This window comes from Ictidomys tridecemlineatus, chromosome 3, assembly GCF_052094955.1.
Source record: "Ictidomys tridecemlineatus isolate mIctTri1 chromosome 3, mIctTri1.hap1, whole genome shotgun sequence".
Taxonomy (NCBI): Eukaryota; Metazoa; Chordata; class Mammalia; order Rodentia; family Sciuridae; genus Ictidomys; species Ictidomys tridecemlineatus.
The window spans coordinates 118154354-118176440 of record NC_135479.1 but is presented as its reverse complement, the minus strand read 5'-3'; the positions used below and the strand labels follow the sequence as shown (position 1 = coordinate 118176440).

The 22087-nt window shown below is 35.7% G+C and overlaps 1 protein-coding gene across 11 annotated transcripts in view; it reads right to left on the bottom strand.

Annotated features, from left to right (window-relative positions):
• Nlgn1 (neuroligin 1) overlaps positions 1 to 22087 on the bottom strand; it is an 883817-nt gene that overhangs the window by 689484 nt on the left and 172246 nt on the right. For 7 of the 11 annotated variants that reach the window (XM_078043661.1, XM_078043658.1, XM_078043659.1 and 4 more), the window contains exons 2-3: positions 9649 to 10461; positions 9144 to 9203 (exon numbers count right to left, since the gene is read on the bottom strand). In XM_078043661.1, the coding sequence (XP_077899787.1) occupies positions 9144 to 9203; positions 9649 to 10141 (553 nt within the window). In that variant the 5' untranslated portion in view covers positions 10142 to 10461. The remainder of the gene's footprint in view (positions 1 to 9143; positions 9204 to 9648; positions 10462 to 22087) is intronic. The other 4 variants (XM_078043663.1, XM_078043666.1, XM_078043667.1 and 1 more) reach the window with 1 other exon arrangement.

Sequence of the window (22087 nt, the reverse complement as noted above, 5' to 3'; positions counted from 1 at the left end):
AAGGACATCTAGGTTGGTTGGGGTAGGAAGGGGGAGCATGGAAGGAATAGACGAACTCTAGATAGCATAGAGGGGTGGGAGGGAGAGGGAAGAGGCAGGGGTTTAGCAATAATGGTAGAATGTGATGGTCATCATTATCCACAGTACATGTATGAAGATATGAATTGGTGTGAATATAATTTGTATGAAACCAGAGATATGAAAAATTGTGCTCTATATGTGTAATATAAATTGTAATGCTTTCTGATGTCATTTATTTTTTAAAAAAATCAATAAAAAAATAATAAATCCTGCATTATATGCTTGCCTTGGCGTGCTTCTCTAATGTTCACACTTCAACATGTGAGGAAGCAGAACTTGTCACTGATAACCGGCGGTATCAAAGATAGCCATCTGTGAGTCAAGAAGGGAGACCTAAAATTATTTTTCTCCATATCCATTAGAAGGAAATAACTCTACTGACACCTTAATCTCAGATTGTAACTTTCAAAACTGAAAAGCAAAAAAATTCTGTTAAGCTATGCAGGTTATGGACTTTGTAATGGCAACCCAGCCAACCAACCCAGTGACAAATTAATATAGATGTTTTACAAATGCAATTAGAGTGAATTCATACTGAATGCGGGTAGTACCTAAATCTAAATGATTAACATCCTTATAAGAAGACCATGTGAATACACAAGACACAGGGACACACATAGAGAAGAAAGACATGCGACTATAGAAGCAGAAATTGGAATGGTGCAATTATAAGTGAAGAGGCACCAAGTTCTGCTGTCAATCATCAGAGGCTGCAAGAGGCAGGGAGATGATCCATCAGAGCCTCCAGAAGGAGTCAACCCCTCTTAACTCCTTTACAGATATCTCAGCTAAATAACTGGGAGAGAATAGTCTGTTGTTTTATGCCACACAGTTAGTTACGGCGACCCTGGGCAACTAGTGCAGGAAGTCTTCCATTATGTATCCTGTTCACTTATGAAGGGCTATGTGAAGATCAGCCTGGTCCAGGAAGACAAGCACCATAGGAGCTCAGTCATACTACGTGGTACCTCACAAAGCTGGCCTTAAGAAGTAAAGAGTAGAATGGTGGTTACAAGAGGATGCAGGACAAGGGAGATGGGGAGAGGTGGATCAATGGGCACTAAGTCATAGTTAGGGGCAAGAGGTTCTGGTGTGTTATTATTGAACAGAACTGTGACTATCTAGAAACAATTATGTATTAAATATTTCAAAAAGCTAGAAGAAAGTAATATGAATGTTTTAACCATAAAGAAATGACAGTGTTTGTGGAAACAGATAAGTATAACCTGATTTAAATATTGCATAATGTACACATCTATCAAACATTGCATTACTCCATGTGCAATTTTATCTCTTTATGTATCAGTTAAAAACAAATCAGCTTAGGAACCTACTTCCTCAATAAGACTCTAAAGCGCAAGTAGTAAAATAAAGAATCAATAAATGATGGTATCAGACTAAAAAGCTTTTTCACAGCAAAGGAAACAATCAAGAACATGAACAGAGAGCTTACAGAATGGGAGAAAATCTTGAACACCAGCACTTCAGACAGAAGAAGAAACACAAATGGTGAAAAAAATATATGAAAAAATGTTCAACATCTCCAGCAATTAGAGAAATATGAATCAAAACTATACTGATAGTCCATCTTACCCCTGTCGGAACAGCAAGTACCAAGAATATAAGCAAAAATAAATGTTGGTGAGGTTGTGGGAAAAAAGGTTCACTTATACATTGCTGGTGGGACTGCAAATGGGTGTAAGTACTCTGGAAAGCAGTATGGACAGTCCTCAGAAAACTTGGAAGGAACCATCATTTGACCCAGTTAATCACTCCTCAGTCTATACCGAAAGGACTTAAAATCAGAATACTACAGCCACTTCAATGTTTATAGCAGCTCAATTCACAATAGCCGAGCTATGGAACCAACCTAAGTGCCCTATAACAGATGAATGGATAAAGAAAATGTGATACACACACACACACACACACACACACACACAATGGAATATTATTCAGCCATAAAGAAGGATGAAATTATGACATTTTCCAGTAAATGGATGGAACTGGAGAATATCACGCTAAGTGAAATAAGCGAGTCCCCCCAAAACCAAAGACAAAATGTTCTTTCTGATATGTAGATACTAACCCACAACAAGGTAAGGGAAAATTAGAAGTTCATCAAACTACACAAAGGGGAATGAAGGGAATGTGGGGGGATGGGAACAGAAAAGACAATAGAATGAATTGAACATATCTTTCCTATGCACATATATGAATACACCACCAGTATAACTCCTCATCATGTACAACCATAATAATAGGATCCTAAGTGGAACTAGTTTTACTTATTTTATGTATGTGTAGTATTTCAAAATATACTCTACTGTCATGTAAAATATTTTTAAAATAAATATAAAGAAACAACAAAAAATAATTAAACAAAAAATAAGATTTATTGTTAGAAATCATGCTTCCACATCTAATCCAGAATTTAATAATGTCCTAACCCAGAAAGATTTTGTATGGTTGTTATCAGCAGAGTTTTTGAAGTTAGTCATGTCCAAAACTACTTCATAAGGTACCACCATCAAGGAAAAAGGTAAAATGTATTCATAGGAGAAATTTATAAAAGTCCATAAAATTATCAATAAACTCTTTTAGAAAGTACCATAGAAGTCAGTTAAAGCTAAGACTGAATCATAATTATTAAGCTTATAGTTTCTACAAACGATTTATTTTATAGTATAACTCTTTTTTCTGGTGGCATAAGTCTTAAATGTTTTCAATGTCAACCCTAGTTTCTATAAGAAGAAAGTATCTATTCTCTGGAAAAATTGAGTTGGACACCTATAATGCTCTTTTAATCATCTGATTCAAGAAACTCTCTCTGCCTGTCAATAAACAATGGAACAATTGATGTTGTTCTTGTAAAACTTTACAACCCTTTAGATCTACTTCCTTTCAGAGTTCCAACTTAAGTTGTTCAATGTGCAGAAAATTAAACCACATCTGTCCATAGCTACTTCAAATTCAAATTTGAAGTCAAATCTTTGTTTTCCCATTCATCTTCAAACCCCAAGTAAACCAGATTTTACAACTATTCAGTGTGGGGTGATTTTTCTACTAACAAGTTGGCCACTGATTTCTATATGATCTGCAATCCCAAATAAACAGGATTGGGGTTGTTTCTGTTGTTCTGTTTTTGTTTTATTTTAATTCCTCCATTCTAAAGTAATCCCCTAAAAATATATGTATAGTTAGTTGGCCAAAACATTATGAATATCTGAGCAAGATCTTTAACTTCTTTGGTCCTCCATCTCTCCATCTGTAAAGTGAGGATAAGAATCTCACAGGATTGTTATGATTTTAAATAAATTAATATGGCCAAATGCCTAGAATATAGTAAGAGCTCACCAATGTTAATGAATTCTAGCACCTTTCCCCTTAATATTATATATTAAAGAATATCAAAAGAAACAGATGAGAATAGAATCACACTATTACTTCTATCCATGTATTCATGTACTGTGCCTAGCAACATGTTAATCTAAAGTATGTGCCCATGTTCTTTTCAATCCCAAACCCCAATTTTGTGCTGAATCTCATCTTTATCATATATACAAGGATATTTTTCCAGAAGTTCTGCCATCTTTATCCTATATTTTCTTTTTTTTTATTCTATATTTTAATTTTTTCCTACTCCACACAAATATTTCTTTACTTCGTCCATCTTAACCTACAGAAAGGAAAACAAACTTTATTGTCTTCCTCCCTCATTTTTTCTTGCTCTCTTTTAGAACAAAACTCCTTAAACTAATTATTTCCGTGCAGCAGCTCCAAAGTGTCTTCCATGCTCTCTTAGGCCTACTCCAGTGCGTAAGACCACATCACGCCCCAGTTCAATTGCATAAAGTTGATCACCACATCTGCTCTCATTCATTTTCTTCACTTAACTTCCAGGCCAACAAAAACAACAAAAATCTAGGTCTACTTCCTGTTACAGTTTGAATCTTAAATGTGCCTCAAAGGACTCTATGCTAAAGGATGGGTTGCCGGCTGGTAGCAGGTGTTGGTGGAGGAAAGTCAGATGATTGGTGTATGCCACTAAAGGGAATACTGGGTCCCAGCTCCTTCCCTTCTTTCATTTCCAAGATACCATAAGGTGAACATGATGCACTCCTTTAGAACTGGCCCAAACTGGGCCAAACATGGCTGAAACCTCTGAAAATATGCATACACACACACACACACACACACACACACACACACACACACACACATACACATTTATTCCCATTCAACCTCATGACTTTAAAATCTTTACCTTCTCTGTCACAGCTACTTCAAATTTATATTTCCTGAACTTGGTAGCACAAAGTTGCTTCAGGACACTGGTTTCTTGACATCTACACTGGAGTGTCTAAATAGCATCTCAAATTTAACATGTCCAAAACTAAACTTACCACCTTTCCACTGAACTAGTTCATAAATCATTTTATATTCCTTTTCCATCCTAATTGATGGTAAATGTATTCTTCCACTTATTTAAAAAAAAAAAACTAGAATTCTTTCAGAGCCTGCATCAAGTTGATCAAGAAATATGATATCCAAAATATGTGGAGAATCTACCACTTTCATCATCACTAGTGTGGTTTGGGCCTGGACCATGATCAGATCTTGCTGGAATATAACCTTCTTCTCCTGTTTTCCCCATTTCTCCATGTTCTCCCATGACCTACTATCAATACACTGGCCAGTCTCTTTTTAAATCAGAACATTCTGAATCTTGTTCTCTTTCTCTCCCCATCCCTTTTCCAGATATGACAGATTCCTAATTGTTCTTTAAATGTGCAAGACAGAATGACACACTCATAGCCTTCCACTAGTTCTCAGTTTTGCTCTGTCCCCAGATATCTACCTCATTTCCTTCATTTCTTTCTCCAAAAAGGACTACCCTGACCACATTACTTAAAATTACATTCAGCCTCCACATAGGCATTCTCTTTCCTCCATACTCTGTTATTCTTCACCCTATAACACCTTTTCAATTTAGTTGTTTATTGTGTTTATTGGTTATAATCTGTCTTTACACACTAAAGGAAGACAGGGATTTTTTTTTTCCTCTTTTGTTCAGTGATTTATCTCTTAGGCCTAGAGTAATAATTAGTACAGAGTAAGCACTCAATAAATATTTGTTAAATGAATAAATAAATTAGTTAGAAATGTATGAGCCAGAAAGAAGAGCATTCTGGAATATAACCCCCTTTAAAAAACCAGAACACCTTGACAGTGATAGTAGTCATTTTTACACATATTTAATTAGGGAAAAAATCAGTCCCTGTGTTAAACAAACAACCAAATAACTCCTAAATTTGTGGGAAATATCCTGAGCAAGTTCAGTGTCACCTCAAATAAGGATGGTTAAGAGGTTAAAATACTCCTGAAAATCAAGAACAAAATGCTTAAGAAGTGCTGAATTACGCCACAGCCATCTATAAACATTCCAACTTTCTGAATAATAAAAATTGGGGTAAATGAAAGAGTGGGTTAAAGTCTCAAGACTATGGAAATGAAAAGTCTGTATTCATTTCAGAAGATATATGCAAATAATAGTCAAAGTGCTGCAGGAATACAAGGCTGCACAACTCTGAAGTATCCAGGAGCCAATCAATTTGTTTGTGATTCTCTGGGTTCCCTGTACCTCTTTCTCATGTTTACTGCCAAGTATTTGACCACCTTGCTTTTTGTCAGCAACTCTCACAAGACAGCAACCTGGAGAAACAAAGGGAAACTTAGACAGCTAAAGCTACTCCTTGGCCCAAAAGGACCATTTGGAGATTTTAGTCCAGAGAGTAATAAAAATGTCTGTATATTAAAAGCATTCACTAAAATGGGTACCATGCATGCTTTTGGAAAACAGTTGCTCAGCATGGCTTGGCCCAATTCAATTAAGGTGAACTTAGAGTCTGTCTAAAATACTGTCAACTGACAGAATAAAAAGAACTCTTGATGTATTTGAATGTGCAAAGGAAGAAAGGAAGAAAGAAGAGTGGAGAGATCCATGCTTCTGCAACAGGATTATCTACAGGAGTAAATTTAACATAATGGAACCTTTTCTAACATGGGCAAGATTAAGGTATAAGAATATACTTCTACTTTTAATAGCAGTAGAAACTGGGTGGAAAAAACCACTTCTCAGAACCTATTTACTTATTGGTAAAATGCATACTAATATACTTTTCTCACAAAGTTGTTGTAATGCTTAAATGGACAAATTATGCAAAATACCTAGTATATAAAGGCAAATATCTTCCCCATCTAAATTTGAGTTTCTATAATACTATCCGCCTGTTTGTGCAAGTGTTGATAGTCATCTTATTCTAAAAATTCATTCTACTTTTCAATTTTGCAAGGATAAAACCCTGAAGAAATATCGAGAGGGTAATTAACATATGGCTAAAACTATCATGGGAAATATAAAAAGACAGATTAAAATGTGCAACTGGGACCTGTTTTAGAATGAGAAGCAATCTATGGATAAAACTGTTTCTTTTCTTCAAATGCACAGGAAAATATTATAAAAACTCTATTTAAAAATTATAATATGGCATCTTGAATGAAGAAGAATATTTTCTTCCTTTTGTATAAATCAGAGTGCAGAAAATGCATGGCTCTTTGTAAAAATTACTTGAATGTAAGTTCCAGGGGAAGAGGATTCTTTTTGTTTGTCTCATTCATTGCTGACTCTCCTGAATACTACAAGGGTTATAATTGGCAATTAGGAAGTAGTTCTGAATGAATTCAGATGCACACACTATAGTGTACTTGGCACAGGAATAGGGGTCCATCTGCCTCTTGCAAATGACTGTACATACTTTACAAAAAGAAAGGTAAATAATAACAAGCCAGAATTATTGACATCAAGAAAAAGGGCAGCACAACTACTCTCACAGTTCTTGAACCACCATTTATAAACATCTGGAATTCTGCTGAGGAACTAATAATCCATATATGGTATATATTAGCATATGCATAAATGGATATGAAATGACTAATAATTTCTTGAAACAGGAAAATAATGATTTCTGGAAGTGACCAAAATAGATACTTCATTGTAGAGAAGAAAGAATAAAGATTTGGGCAGAAAAACTTTCTGCTACTCTAAAGCCAACTCTGAAGTTGGTTATTATGTATTTTAAAAATGCTGTTTGTATGGAAAAAACATATTTAAATTCTTTGTTTTTCCTATTTGGATAATATACAAAGAGCAAATAAGTGACCAGAACCTATTTAAAGTAAAAGGATATATTAAATTCTAAGCAAAATAATTAAAAAATGTTCAAGTAATAATATATAAAAACACAATAGTTTTGGACTGTAAACCATAAAGAGTCAAGCAGGCATCTATAGATATTGTCCTCAGTCCAATTCTAAATTGGTTCAAAGTCTGCCAAGATAAATAATATAGCCTACACACCTCTTTGCCAACTGTCTTATAAAGCAGATGGAACCAAAAATCCAAAGAACAGTGAAAAATTAAGTTTTAAGAAATCCTTTTCTCTCTGAAGTTGTATGAGAGGAAAGGTCACTTTCTAACTTACTAGCTTAACTTTTGATGCCCTTATCTTTTTCTTGATCATACATATTTTTGTGTATTATGCTCTATTTATGCATTCTTCAATTGCATCTTTATTTATGACTTTGTGAATCAACATCTTTGTGATAGGAGGTGAAAGTCACTTAGCTAATTACACATACCTGATAAGCTGCATAATAATAACTACTGCAGTATTGTACATTAGTCGGAGGCATGTAAATTACTGCAGTTATTTTCATTGGGGGAAAAACAAAAGACTTGTTTTTAGTTGTTTAAAACACCCCTGTTGCCTTCATTTCCACCTTCATAAGTGTACTGTGCTTTTAATCATAATCAAAATTATGGCATCATTTTTAAAAAATGGAAGTTAAATTCCATTCTACCAGTAGTACCAAAGAAACAAGAACAAGAACAAGACAAATGTCGATTTAAGGCAAATACTTCTGATCCCCGTTGAGAATTTTGTTATTTGAAGTGTCTTTCACATAATGCAATCCCAGGAAAACAGAACAGTTTAGACCCTCCCTGCCCCACAAGAATACAGTAATGAAATCTGACTTGGTCCAGCCCGGAGTTTGGAAGTGCATACAGGGAGAGAGAGAATGTGCAGCACTAGAATATTAATATGACTTCTGTATGAAGATTGGAAATTCTACAAAGTTATGAATAAGGTCAAAATAGCACTTAGGTGATTTACTGTCATAGAAAATCTTCCTCTCCCTATGAGTGATTTAGAGAATGTTATATAAAAACAGAGTGTGGACCAGCTACATTCAGATGCAAGCTTGCAGCTGTCAGAGTCTACATTTGCTCAATCTGGCTAGAGGATGATTTGAAGGTTGATTTGATTGTAGCTTCTGAATCATGTTCTTCTCTATGTTTTAAATTGTTTAACATAAATATAAAAATGTTAAAGTAATTTGAAGACAGTCAATATTAAATATAAAAATCCCGTTCTCTTTTGGAATTTTAACTGCAAATGAAAAGGCTCTTGGAAAAAAATATTACTTAATAATGCCAATTGCCCACAATTATGGCAAATTTACCCCGATGAGGAGAAAGTTCATAGGATGTTAGAAAGGAGCTAAGAATAAACAATAAATAAATAAAACTCGGTACTGAACTGATGCATTTGAGGAGGAACACAGATCTGAATCTCTTTAGAAAGAATTCAGAGGTCAAAACTGATCAGGTAGTGGGGAGCACTGTGTGTGTTCCTTGCAGGCAACACAATACCCTGAGTATCTCCTTCCCCATAAGCAAACTCAAAGCAGAGATTGAATTCTTGCCGATGCTACCAGCACTACAACATAAGGCATCATCAATGAGCTATGCCAATGTTATTTACTCGGCTGGAGCTATCCTCAACCATCTTCCTATTCCCTGCCGCACTTCATCAAATTCCAAATATCACCTAATCATTCACTTCCCAGCATCAGCAGATCATCCTTACAGAAGAGAGTGTCTCATTCTTCTTTGGTAAGCTTTTTACCCATTTTTTAATTTTCACTTTTATACATACCTCCTTTTCTACATATTTTCTTGCCGGGTTTTCTGGCACATTCCTTGGATATTCTTTTTACTGAAAAATGAATAGAAGACTAGAAAATAACATGGCGCTCCATCACAGACCGCCGGAACATGCAACACCACTATCTATCTTAATACGCTCCTGCATTTACTGAGTGCGAAAGTTCCCCAATTTGTTGAGCCTGCACATGCAATGAGGAAATGTTGATGCATCTTCTCAGAAGTCATTTGGTAGGAAATGGAAATTAGGAGCCCATTTCTACCTAAATATACGTGCTGTGGAGGTAAGAAAATGAGTAGGCACAGGAAAAAAAAAATAACAGATATACTGACACACATAGACAGAAAGAGCGGCATGCAAGCATGTAAAATATGTCTACATGCCGACAGGAAAAGCCATGCATACTACCAGTACACATCAAGTAATATTGTTAGAATAGAAAAAAATATATATCTCTATGTATATAAATCTCCCTGTTTTTCCTGCAAAAACTCACCATCCTCAGTTGGGACATATATGTTTAAATAAAGGCAGTCTTCACTCTGGTCTTGTACATATGAAGAAACCACATCCAAGTTATTGGTAAACCACACAGGAAGCATGACTTCTGGCAACCTGCCATCAATGATATTCTGGGGACACACAGGAGCAAACTGAGTGGCATTCCTGACATCTGACCAGGGAGATGGTGGTTCTGGAGGCTGAAAACGATGTTCTCCTGTTGGTGGAGCTGCATACGGAACTCCAAGAAACTGAATAACAGGCCCCAAAATTTCATTATTGAGTTCTTTCTTAATCCCTCTTATCTTGCCAAAGTTGGTTGTCACCAGTGGGTCCACATCATCCAATTTTTGTGAGAGCACATGGGCAGCCTGAATTAAACATCCCAACATACAGAGAGTCAACGAGGCGCCCAATCCCCTGTGTACCAAGCATGCCATCACTGCTTTCCAAACGTAATCTGGCCACATGCATCTGGGCTGTGCCATGATCCCACATTAGTTGTCTAGCTGTCTGGTTACAGTGAGGCAAATGTATTTATATCCACTCGAGACGGACTGTATAATGGTAGAATATGCCTTCAATTCCTCAAAAGTGAGCTGGTCGGGAAAAGTTCAGAACACTCTTCATGCAGCAAGTATCTCCCATTGATTTCACATGTATTGAGGCAGCATCTTCAATCATCTCTATTTATCAGACCATATCCTATTGACCATTCTGTTTTCCATAGTAGCAATTTGGTGAGGGTGGCCATTGACTGTAGATTTCCCTCTTATAAATCAAATCCAGTTAGCTGCAGGTCTATATCCTAGAGAAAATGAGAATAAATCATTAGTATGAACAAGCTGAAATAGACAGAGTGATAACTAGATGTTGTATAAGCTATAGAAATACATTAATAGTGGCTAGAGTCAGGTAAGTTAAATACTACCATGGGAAAATTATGGTTTGATGTGAGATGACAAGTGAAATAACTGATTATTAGATTATTGAGAGCTTGCCTGCTGACTTTATACACACCGAAATGGAAGTAGGTCTTGTCAAAATATATGGTTTTAGAAGCATTTCACAGTGAAGTATTTTTAAAATACTGAAGGTTAGGTGTGAAATTTCCCCTTTATTGATAATACAATCACTTCAAGTGACTACAAAATTAATCAACAAACATGTTTAAAATTAGAATCCAATAGCAAAAAAAAAACATTTTTAAAAAGTTGGTAGCATATAAATGGAACATAAACTCCCTAAGAATGATTGTACGTATTGAAATACAAGCAAAACAAACTAAAGGTGCTTCCCAATCACCATGCTTAGACAAAAAAAAAAAAAAAAAAAAAAAAGGTGATGTCCAAACAGGAAAACAAACGTGAGTTCAGCTATGATTTTAAGTACAGCTACCTCCTAAGGTCAAGTTAATTGCTCTCTTTCAGAAGTCTGCATAAAATATTGATCATTGAGCCTCTACCGTTTATATAGACTCAAGAATTCAGAAGAGAATATGTCACTGGACACAATTCAAAGAAGGGAGAAAAAGTTAGCATCATTTTTTTTTTATTATTTTGGCAGACCAAAGTTTCGCCAGCTATCTATATATATTAGGTAACAATAAATTTACAATGTGTAAATGAATTTCTGAGTCAAAGTCAATATGTTTTAAATTACAAATTTTGTTCTTACCATTTGCTAGAAATCAAAGGAAGAATATTTTAAAAAGTGTTGTAATTCAAAAGAACAATCGTGCTTAATCATGGTATCTTGCATATTAACACTAATCAAACACCTAACACTGTTTACCCAGTTCAACTTAAAATGCATCAGAATAAGCTATGACATTCCGTGAATGCAATTCACAGGATAGCATGCAGCTCAGAAAATTTGTCTTTTCTTGTTCAAGCAACCCCTTAGAGTGCTTACTTTGAAAATAATAGTGTTGATTCGTATTAGAGGTGGTTCCATCCTGTCATATTATGGGAAGATTCCTGAAGAACTGCTGGTTTAGCAGTGAGACTACCCTGACTTTGTGTTATTTAAAAGAAGATTGTAATAACTATATAGGGCATCAGGAGATTTGGTTCTGTCCTGGTGTTCCTTTAGCTTTGAACGATCCATCACAGAAGGCATAAGAAGATAAATGTCTTTTTTCGAGAATACTTCAGTCTGTGTCAATTCTCATACTTTGGCTGTGAAAGCACATTACCATACAAAGACAGGCTTAGACCCATACTTCTTATGTCCCAGAACAATGGCATTCATGGAAGAGTTAGCTACATAAACCTATTTCCATAAGGAGTATACTATGTTTACTCTTGTTCAGGGTTTTTTTATGGGGGTGGGCACAGCACAACTGAGTCTTTCCTATTTACCTTTTGGTGTTTAAGAATAACCATATTAACAAATAAGATAGAGAACCTGCAGTGAAGCCTTGAAAGTCTCCATCAACCATCTTTTATTTAGCCTGATTTCCAAGTACAGCGATTTCCAAAAGTTCTTGACATAATTGGCATCTCATTACTTTGTCAATAACTATGATAAATACTCATAGTTATTGACAAAGTAACACACCATTTCCAAATACTCACAAATCCTGAACTGTGTTTAAAAAAAAAAAAAAAGAAGCTCTTGTTTCTCACTAGTATAAGATCTTAACACAAATTAAGGAGGATTGGCATGGCATGGTGAGTTTTCAAATTGTTGACTCTGGCTTCAGAGGTTACCAAAATATCCTATTTTACATGCATATATATAGAGAGAACTATAGTTTTTGCCCCAAAAGTTTTTCTAGAAATCATTATTTGATTCTAAAGTATTTAAAATTGAATTACAAAAATGTTTATTTATGTATATTCAAAATATAGAGGTTAGTAAATATTCTGATAATATTATAGAAACAGGAAATGTTAAATTATCTACCCTATTCTTCCAAGTCTAATGCAGAAATATGGCCTGCTCTGCCTGGCACCGTAGTGCATGCCTATAATACCCAAGGACTCAGGAGGCTGAGGCAGGAGGATCACAAGTTCAAGACCAACCTGAGCAACTTATTGATTTGCCTCAAAATAAAAAATAAAATGGGCTGGAATGTAGCTCAATAATACACATACCTGGGTTCAATTACCAGTACCAGGAAGAAAAAGAAAAGGCCTCTTTAAATTACTGAAATATTAAAACATTACATGCCTACATATAAAGACTGTCCAGTTTGCTGACAGTTTCTCTTTTTTTTCCTATTTATTGGTGTTTCCTAAGTATATTCCACATTCTTAGCTTTCATGCATTCACATTTAATTTATAACAATCCTATGAAATGGGTTCAACTGTTATCCCCTTTTTACTCATGAAGAAATGAAACTCAAATGTTAAATGCCAAGGTCTCTCAACCAGGCAAGAACAGATCCAGGAGCCAATTACTATCTGATTTAATAGCCATTTCCTTGATCATTTTATGATTTGGTCTCTCAATTTACAATTATCACTTAAAAAATTTGATTCTAGATACTAACCTATCTAAAAAGCTTACAAATAATGTTTATTTATGTACATTCGGAATGTAGAGTTTAGTGAATACTCAAGTAATATTATAGAAACATGGAATTTTAAATGTTCTACCTTATTCTTAATGGGAGTGTCAATTTGATTGTGCTATTTTTTACCTTGTTTTACTCTAGATCTAATACAATCATATATGTGATTATACAAGATCATGTTAAAAATAATCTATATAATGATTTGGTTGCTTTTAGTATTTTAAAAAACCCTCAAGACCCAAATTCATGACAACCTAAATATCATTACTATATACTTTTAAATGAAATATTAAATATTTTCGAATTGGAATTCTATTATCACTGAAAATAAAGGATTGAGACCTAAAATATCAGCATAGATAAATTTCAAAATTCTAGAACAAAATGAATGTAAGATTAGATTTAGTAAAATATTATTTAAATAAAGCTTAAGGTGTACAAAATAATACTATTTATTATTCACAGATACATAAATACATAATAATAAGAGAGTTACCATCCCCAGGTAAGTGAGGAAAAGAATGACATTAATTCTTACAATTAATTAGTTAATTGACATATAAGATGAATAGCCCGTGGTGAGGCTTTGAAAGGCCTACAATGAGCTACAGAAATTTTACAAAATCTTAATTTTTGATAGTGTTGGTGATATATACAACACACACACTCACTCACTTGTATTGTAATTATTTTTTTTCTATATTTTAAATATTTTTAAATACATAAAAACAATGGGATCAGAAAACTGTGGCTCACCCAGCCAGGCAATTCTCATATTACCAGTGGATTGGCCTATCAAGCCACATAGGACCAACCTCCTCTGACTTCACAGTGAGCAGAAATACTAGCTCATATGTTCTTCATTATTTCTGCCCTTGAGGTAAAGAATGCATGGTCCTATTAAGATGATAAAATAAATGATAAATAATATTTGAAAGATCATCATAAATTGCAATATACTGACTGACTTACATTAGCTCGTTAAAATAGCTAATCCCTCAATTAGTTTGTTTCTTGGTGACCTGGATAAAAAGTAGAGAGAACCATCTAGAACATTAGATAATTGCAGTGAGTAACCACATTCATCCAATCTTTCATTCACTCAATGAAGTATTTATTAGGAGTTTACAATATGCAAGTTTTTGTGCTAAATGTATGGAGAATTTAAAGACAAATATAATCTCTTCATTGCTCCCAGGTAGCTTGTAATATTATAAAGGAATAAGTCCCATGAAATAATGGCCCTAATGCAAGATGGAAAGTGACATGTGTTGAATAAATACATGATGAAGGGGGGAAAGCAAGACCCAGCAGGAAGTCTTTAACTTATAACTTTCTGTAGACTCATATGTCTTTTAAAAAAATATTATCTACTTATTCTCTGCTTTATTTTCAATATTTTTTATCTGTTTGATTTTTGAATCCAGCATTTCCTTACTGAATTTTCAAGGATTTTGCATATGTCTGTGTTTTTATATATTTATATTTATTGTAAAATCTATGGAAAAATGTTATACATAGCATAAGCATGGTTAAATCTCAGTTGGTTCGGATTGAACAAGGTTCATCACCAGAGACACCTGAACTTCATGGTGACTCTCAACCAGTTCTTTGCAATATATAGTTGATCCTTTTTACTCATAGTGGATATGTTTTAAAAAGTCATCATGAACAATGAATTAGGGAATTATTGCTCCTTGGGGACAGCTATATGTATGTGTGTGTGTATGTGTTTAAATTAACATATGTATGTACATATCTCACCGAGATTTTAAATTATAACCTTAAATGTTTAAAGCAACTCATCCCAATAGACTTCATCTTCTTTATTTTACAAAAGAAAAACCAAGGTTCAGAAGTGCTAAGTACCTGAGGTCACCCCACTATCAGGTGTGAGCGTTGGCATTGAAATCCCCTCCAACTGGCCCCAGAACATAGTTCCTTGCCCTGCACTGTGTTGCCCCTCTACCATTGCCTTCCTCCATTTGTGGACCTGAAAGAAGCATGCATAGCATGGCCTTGTTTGACCTCACTGGAAATGGACTCATAGGGCAACTCAAAGATTTTGCTGCTTTGTCATTTCTATGGAATGACAGAGAAAATGGTGTGAGTTTTGATTTTTAGTTTTCCAAATAAATTGTATTGCATAGGCAAATGTGCAAATACAGAAATCAGAAATAATGAGGATCAACTGTAATAACTAAAGAAAAATAATGTTTTATACCTATGGGTCTATGAGTTCTTTTGAGGTCAGATGACACTTACCCTTGACAATAGGGCTATGTAGCAACAGTTGGATTTGGTAATGGTAGTTTAACAGATAATTCAATTTAGTAATAAATATTTTAGTGGAGAGTCATGGTTTTCAATGGTCAAATCTGACCATACAATGTGAATGTGCCTATGTGACCAGCTCCCTGTGTTCACTTGAGCACTGAAGATTCTGGTTTCCTATATCAAGATGTTTTGAATGAACCCTGGTAGTGTTTCAAGACCTGGAGACAAAGGATCTCCTGTGGGACCCAGTAATGGAAGAACAAAGAAATTTGAGTCTGAAATTTTCTATTTAGTGTATATCCTTTTCTTGTTGTTTTTGTACTGCATTCTAAACTGTTTGAGTCCTTTGATCAATTGAGCACTTGGAGTAACATATAAAACTAGTTCACATATTAAATATTTAAAAATGGGATGATTAAACACATAAATGTAATTTTTAAAACATGTTTGGTATCAAAAGGAGAGATGGGTTCTTCCACCTGCTGGATGAGGAATGAGTCCATGAACTGGAGGAATTTAAGATGAGCTTCAAAGACTGAATATTATGGGGACATGTGCTGGTGTCCCAGTGGACATGTTTTAAAAAGTCATTATGAATACTAAATTAGGGAATTATTGCTCCTGGGCAAAGCCATATGATGTGTGTGTGTGTGTACTAACATATATACGTACATATCTCATACAGATTTTAGATTATAATCTTAAATGTTTAAAGTAAGGAAATGTTGGGTTCAACAATAAAACAGAAGGGATCCCAAGAAGAGGGCAGATGTAGTTGAAAGAATGTGCAGTGAATACTGTGGTGTTCCCACTCTTTGGAGGCAGCTCACATCCCAATGATTGGTCCCTGGTCCCTATGCAAAGGTCTGGCCTTCTCTCCTCAATGAAAAACAAGGGCCATTCCTGCCCCAACGCTCCCTATGGGAATGGGCAGAGGTAGAGTTGATGGAAATTCCCTCACTCCCTGCTGCTATTACCAATGGCACATCCTAATAAGCTTCTTGAAGACAATCCTTTTTCTCAAACGTTTATTTTTTTTCCCCCCTGGGAAACCTGACAAATGATAGAAAAGAAAGAAAATGTGTTGTTGGAGGAGAGTGTGATCTAGTTTGGCCAGAACACAGAGTAAATGAGGATGAGCATTGGATGAGGCTGGAAAGGCAGGCTGGAGCCAAATCAAGCAAGCCCTTCATTAAGAGGCTAAAGTGTTTGGATTTTATTCACTGAGTGATGAAAAGCCATTAAATATTTCCAGCAGGGGAAGAATATTATCAAATTTATTCACAGGAAAATTAAACTGGCAGGATTGTAGAAAAGGGATCTCCACAGCAGTGTGTCTCTACTCCACCCCAAGATGATTCTGATGAGATGAGGGATGGAAATATTTGAACTTCTATTTACCATTCTTTGTTACATAAAATGAAATAAGAAGGAAATTAAGCATTGTGAATACAAGTGTTTGATTTAATACCAGCATGTTCTCATGGTTAGGTGATGCAGGACACTTGAGGTGTCCTTTGCAAGGTGGTCTGTCCTTGTCATCAGTGGCCCTTAATGGTCGGTATTTCATCCCAGAGTATAGTGGTGTGTTGGAGTTGAGACCATTGGACAAACAGAATTATACAATTTTTATAAAGCTGTGATAAGAGTGTCCTCACGAAGTGGGCTAGTGGATTGTTTTTCCCATGAAATCAATGTAAATTAAAGGAAATACTAGTAAGTATTATCAACAAGCCAAGAATAAGAGTAGAAATAAAACTTTTGCCTATTTTCACTAAAAGCTCTTCCTCACCTACATCCCAAGATTAAGAACAATGAAAATGTAATCAGATATAACAACAAATTAAGGGAAAAAAATGGAAAACATCAAGAAGATAACTTGAAATATGGATTTGTCCATTTCATTGGTGTGAACTGTGTTCCAGGAATCTCTGTGCCTTGAGATGTTAGTCAAAGATGCAATTAGGGTATACAGATTTAAAAGACGTGTAAAAATACTGACTTGAAACTTCTTTTTTTAAAAAAATTTTCTTATTAATTTTTTATATATGACAGAGGAATACATTACTATTCATATTACACATATAGAGCACAATTTTTCATGTCTCTGGTTGTATACAAAGTATATTCACACCATTCTTGTCTTCATATACGTACTTTGGATAATGATGTCCAACACATTCCACCATCATTTCTAACCTCCCGCACCCTCCCTTCCCCTCCAACCCCTCTGTCCTATCTAGAGTTCATCTAGTCCTCCCACTCTCTCCTTCCTTACCCTACTAAGAATCAGTGTCCTTCTAACAGAGAAAACATTTGGCATTTAATTTTTTGGGATTGGCTAACTTCACTTAGCATTATCTTCTCCAATGCCATCCATTTACCTGTATGAGTTTATTCTCTTTTATTGCTGAGTAATATTCCATTGTGTATATATGGCACATTTTTTTTTTATCCATTCATCTACTGAAGGGCATCTAGGTTGGTTTCACAGTTTCGCTATTGTGAATTGTGCTGCTATAAACATTGATGTGGCTGTGTCTCTGTAATATGCTGTTTTTAAGTCCTTTGAGTATAGACTGAGGAGAGAGATAGCTGGGTCAAATGGTGGTTCCATTCCCAGTTTTCTAAGGAATTAAATCTCTATTTCTTACCATGCACAAAACTCAACTCAAAGTACATCAAGGACCTAGAAATTAAATCAGAGACCTCACATCTAACAGAAGAAAAAGTAGGCCCTAATCTTCATCACGTCGCATTAGGCCCCAACTTCCTTAATAAGACTCCTATAGCATAAGAATTAAAATCAAGAATCAATAAATGGGAAGGATTCAAACTAAAAAGTTTCTTCTCAGCAAAAGAAACAATCTGTGAGGTGAATAGAGAGCCTACATCTTGGGAGCAAAGTTTTACCCTCACATATCAGATAAAGTAGTAATCTCTAGGGTACAAAAAGAACTCAAAAAGCTAAACACCAGGGGCTGGGGTTGTAGTTCAGTGGTACAGTGCTTGCATCGCAAGTGTGAGACACTGGGTTCTATCCTCAGCACCAATAAAAATATAGATAGGGAAGAGAGGTAGGAGGGAAAGGGAGGGAGAATGGGAATTGCATGGAAGAAGGAAGGAGAGCCCCTTCATTATACAGAATACAGATATGACGATGTGCGGGAAAAAAAGAAAAAGAAAAAGAAGTGGGTCATGTTAGATTGGGTAGAGAGAAGTGATGGGAGGGGAGAGGAGAGGAAGGGGGAATGGAAGGACAGTAGAATAAAATAGACATTATTATTGCTGTGGGTATATACATGACTGCATAACCAATGTGATTCTGCAATCTGTACACTCAGAAAAATGAGAAATTATACACCATCTGATTCAAATGAATGATATGTCAAGGTCATTGTACTGTCATGTGTAACTAATTAAAACAAACAAAAAGAAAAAAAGATGATACTCAAATAAATGGACAACCTATATTTAAAAAATAAAGATATATATATATATATATAAACACCAAAAACCCAAATAACCCAATCAATAAATGGGCCAAGGATCTGAACAGATACTTCTCAGTAGAGGATATACAATCAATCAACAAATATATGAAACTTTCTTTTTAACGTCCGTTTTTGTGTGTTTTACAGTTTGGTGATACAGATATTTATGAAGACCTATATTTGTTGATTTTATATGTTTTAGGATTTATTAACAAAAAATACAGATCGTATGATCACAAACGTATGAGGACCATGCACTTTGTTAATGGATTCTGGGGGGGAAAACAATTTTACTCTCAGGTTCAGTTTGAAATATCAGCTAGGTGCACTCACAGCTTCCTGAAATGACAATGATGACAACTAATATTAGAAATCACCAACTACTTGCCAAGTCCTGTCCAAAACACTTGACATACTTCATGTCATTTGGTTTTTTTCAAGAGTTGATAAGGTAAGTATGCTTATTTGAGATGAGAAAAACAAGGCTTTAGGTGCCTAGATAACATTCACATGTCTGCAAATCCAAGAAAAGCAGATTTCAAAATCAAATCCAGGACCTCCTAACTCCAGAGCACAAGCCCTGAACTGTTTTGGTACAGGATCTTTTGTTTTGCTTCCCATTGAGATCAATTCAATGAAGCCATATGCTCATCCAGGCTGAGGATTTGAGGAGAGTGGAACAGACAGAACATCAACAGGAGGGAATAAAAAAGGCTGCTGATCAGCTTTCTGGGGTTAATTAATAGGTATAATTTGCAGTAGCTCTGAACAGTGTGACATTAAAACTTTTTCCAACAACACTCTATAGCTTGAGGCAGACAGTAAGTGATAGAAACCAGGATTGGGGCAAAGGAAGTCAAGAATGATAGAATTCCAATGGGCAATGTTTCCAAGAAAATTTCAGTGTTGAGTAGATTATCTGATGGTGGAGGCAAGAAATTCCTGAAGGATAAAATACATCCTGCCATAAATATCTCTATCACCAGAAGGAAAAAATATCAGTTAGGAATAACGGTATACTCTCAGATGGGACTATCAAAGTTCAAGACTTTGGTTTTGTAGAAGTTTGAGAGATGCTATGGATAATGTAGTGTCATATGAGCATGTACCTACTGAAAACTGATGGGGTGACAAGTATATTCTTACATGGCCATCATTTAGTAATAACTGGACCAATGGCAAACACCCAGGGAGCATGTGCTGAGGCTGAACATGAAACTAATTCTATTATCTCATTTAATTTTGTTCTAAATACCATGAAGTAGAGATCATTAGCATCTCCTTGTAACAGATAATTAAATCCAAGACAGAAACACAAAGCTACTGAAACATTCTTCAACAAAAGAAAAGCACAGTTTATGGATGAGGCAATTTCCCACAAATAGAAGGAGATATGGTGGATGAATTATCTTTAGAAAGGCCCTAAAGATAAACCTTGCCTCTGTCTCAGTTTCGCCCAGAGCTGCCTTCCAGGAGAAAGGGTGAGCAAGCCTCAGTAATTTCCCAAAGATATATATATCCCATTCTCAATTTCTCTGCAGAAAACATAAGTGGTTCTATTTGTTCCCTTTCCCCTTGGGCTACTTCTACTCTAAATGTACCTCTCCTGTGATGTAAGAAAAAAAAAAAAACAGAGAAAATCCAAATGTTATGGGGGAAAAGGCAAACTAAAACTTGACAGTAGCAGGAGAAACGAGTTTGCCAACAAAATATTTTAAACAGTAACAAAGAACACCCAAAAGTACATTGTAGAGTTCATTCCTGGTAACCAACTCTTTGTGAATAAAGAATATAGACAAACCAGACACTATTACCCTATGTACCTATAGGCTTACACAACGCGTGTGGTTCAACAGCATGTCCAACCAGAGGAACGAAAAGTTATACTCTATTTGTGTTTGATGTGTCAAAATGTATTCTACTATCTTGTATAACTAATTAGAACAACAACAGCAACAACAAAGAATATAAACAGATGGCCGGGGCAGCGCAGGGAGCAGTGCTTAGTGAATGGGGCTCAACTTGCTCACTAGATCCTCCTTTGGAGAATACTCTCCCCAACAGTTCTTGCCTGGAAGGACCCCAGCTGGCAACCCTCATGGCCTGCCTCAAAGGTCAGTACTTTCCTCCCTGATCTTTCCAGACATAAAAATGCTCCCTTCCCTCAACCTTCCTAGCATCTATAATCATTGTCGTGCCTGAACCCACAGTGCTTTTTATCCCAGCAACTGATAATCTCAGCTTCCACCTGCAGTCTCACAATGGCAGGTTTATAGTGCCAGGCATTGGAGAGGCATCGTGAACAAGATAAGGAGTGGTGCTGGTTCTTATGGGGGCTAAAATCCAAAAGGCATGCAAATGTTATGTAAATTACTTGCACACATAACTGTTCAATTACAAATGCGGTATTGAGAAAGATAAGTCAGGTTGTTCTAAGGGTAGATTTAAGAGTCTGCAGTGGGAAAGTTGATCAACTGGAGCAAATGATCTATCAACTGGGTTTTGAAGGATGAGTAGGAGTGGGCAGGTAAAGAACAGGATATCAGACAGAGGCAACTGGACACCCCAATGCTGAGGAGCCTGTGACTTTCCAAAGAGACCTGTGTGACTTGAGAAAAGAAAGGGTCATAGTCCCAAGAAGAGAAAGGAGTTGACAATTGAAGAATCTGTAGGCCATTTTAGGGCTATAAGATGTCATCCCAAGTATGATGAGAATAAGGATAATCATAATCTTAGACATAAGATTTGCCTCACTCTTTGAGAATAGAGACCAGGATTATTGAATTGTTGGAATTTTAAAAATCATCCACAGAACAAGATATTACATTGTAGGTCCTCAGAAAATGTTTCTTGAATGAGTGACCCATTAATTCACTGTATTATTTTTCATCAATTAACACAGCCCTCATTTTGTTTATCCATCTGTGATGCCTGATCTCCATGGAGGCATGCGCTTAATTAGACTTGCGGCAAGAGGGGGAAGAGAAGAAGAGGTGGAAAAAAATTTCAGGACAATGAAAATTCCTTGCCATGCAGGGTGTGCACAGAAGACCGGATAGATCTACTGGTGACTGATTCCATTATTATTTGGCCAAAAACAGAATTAAAACATGCCATAACAGCCTTTCTGACAAAACAA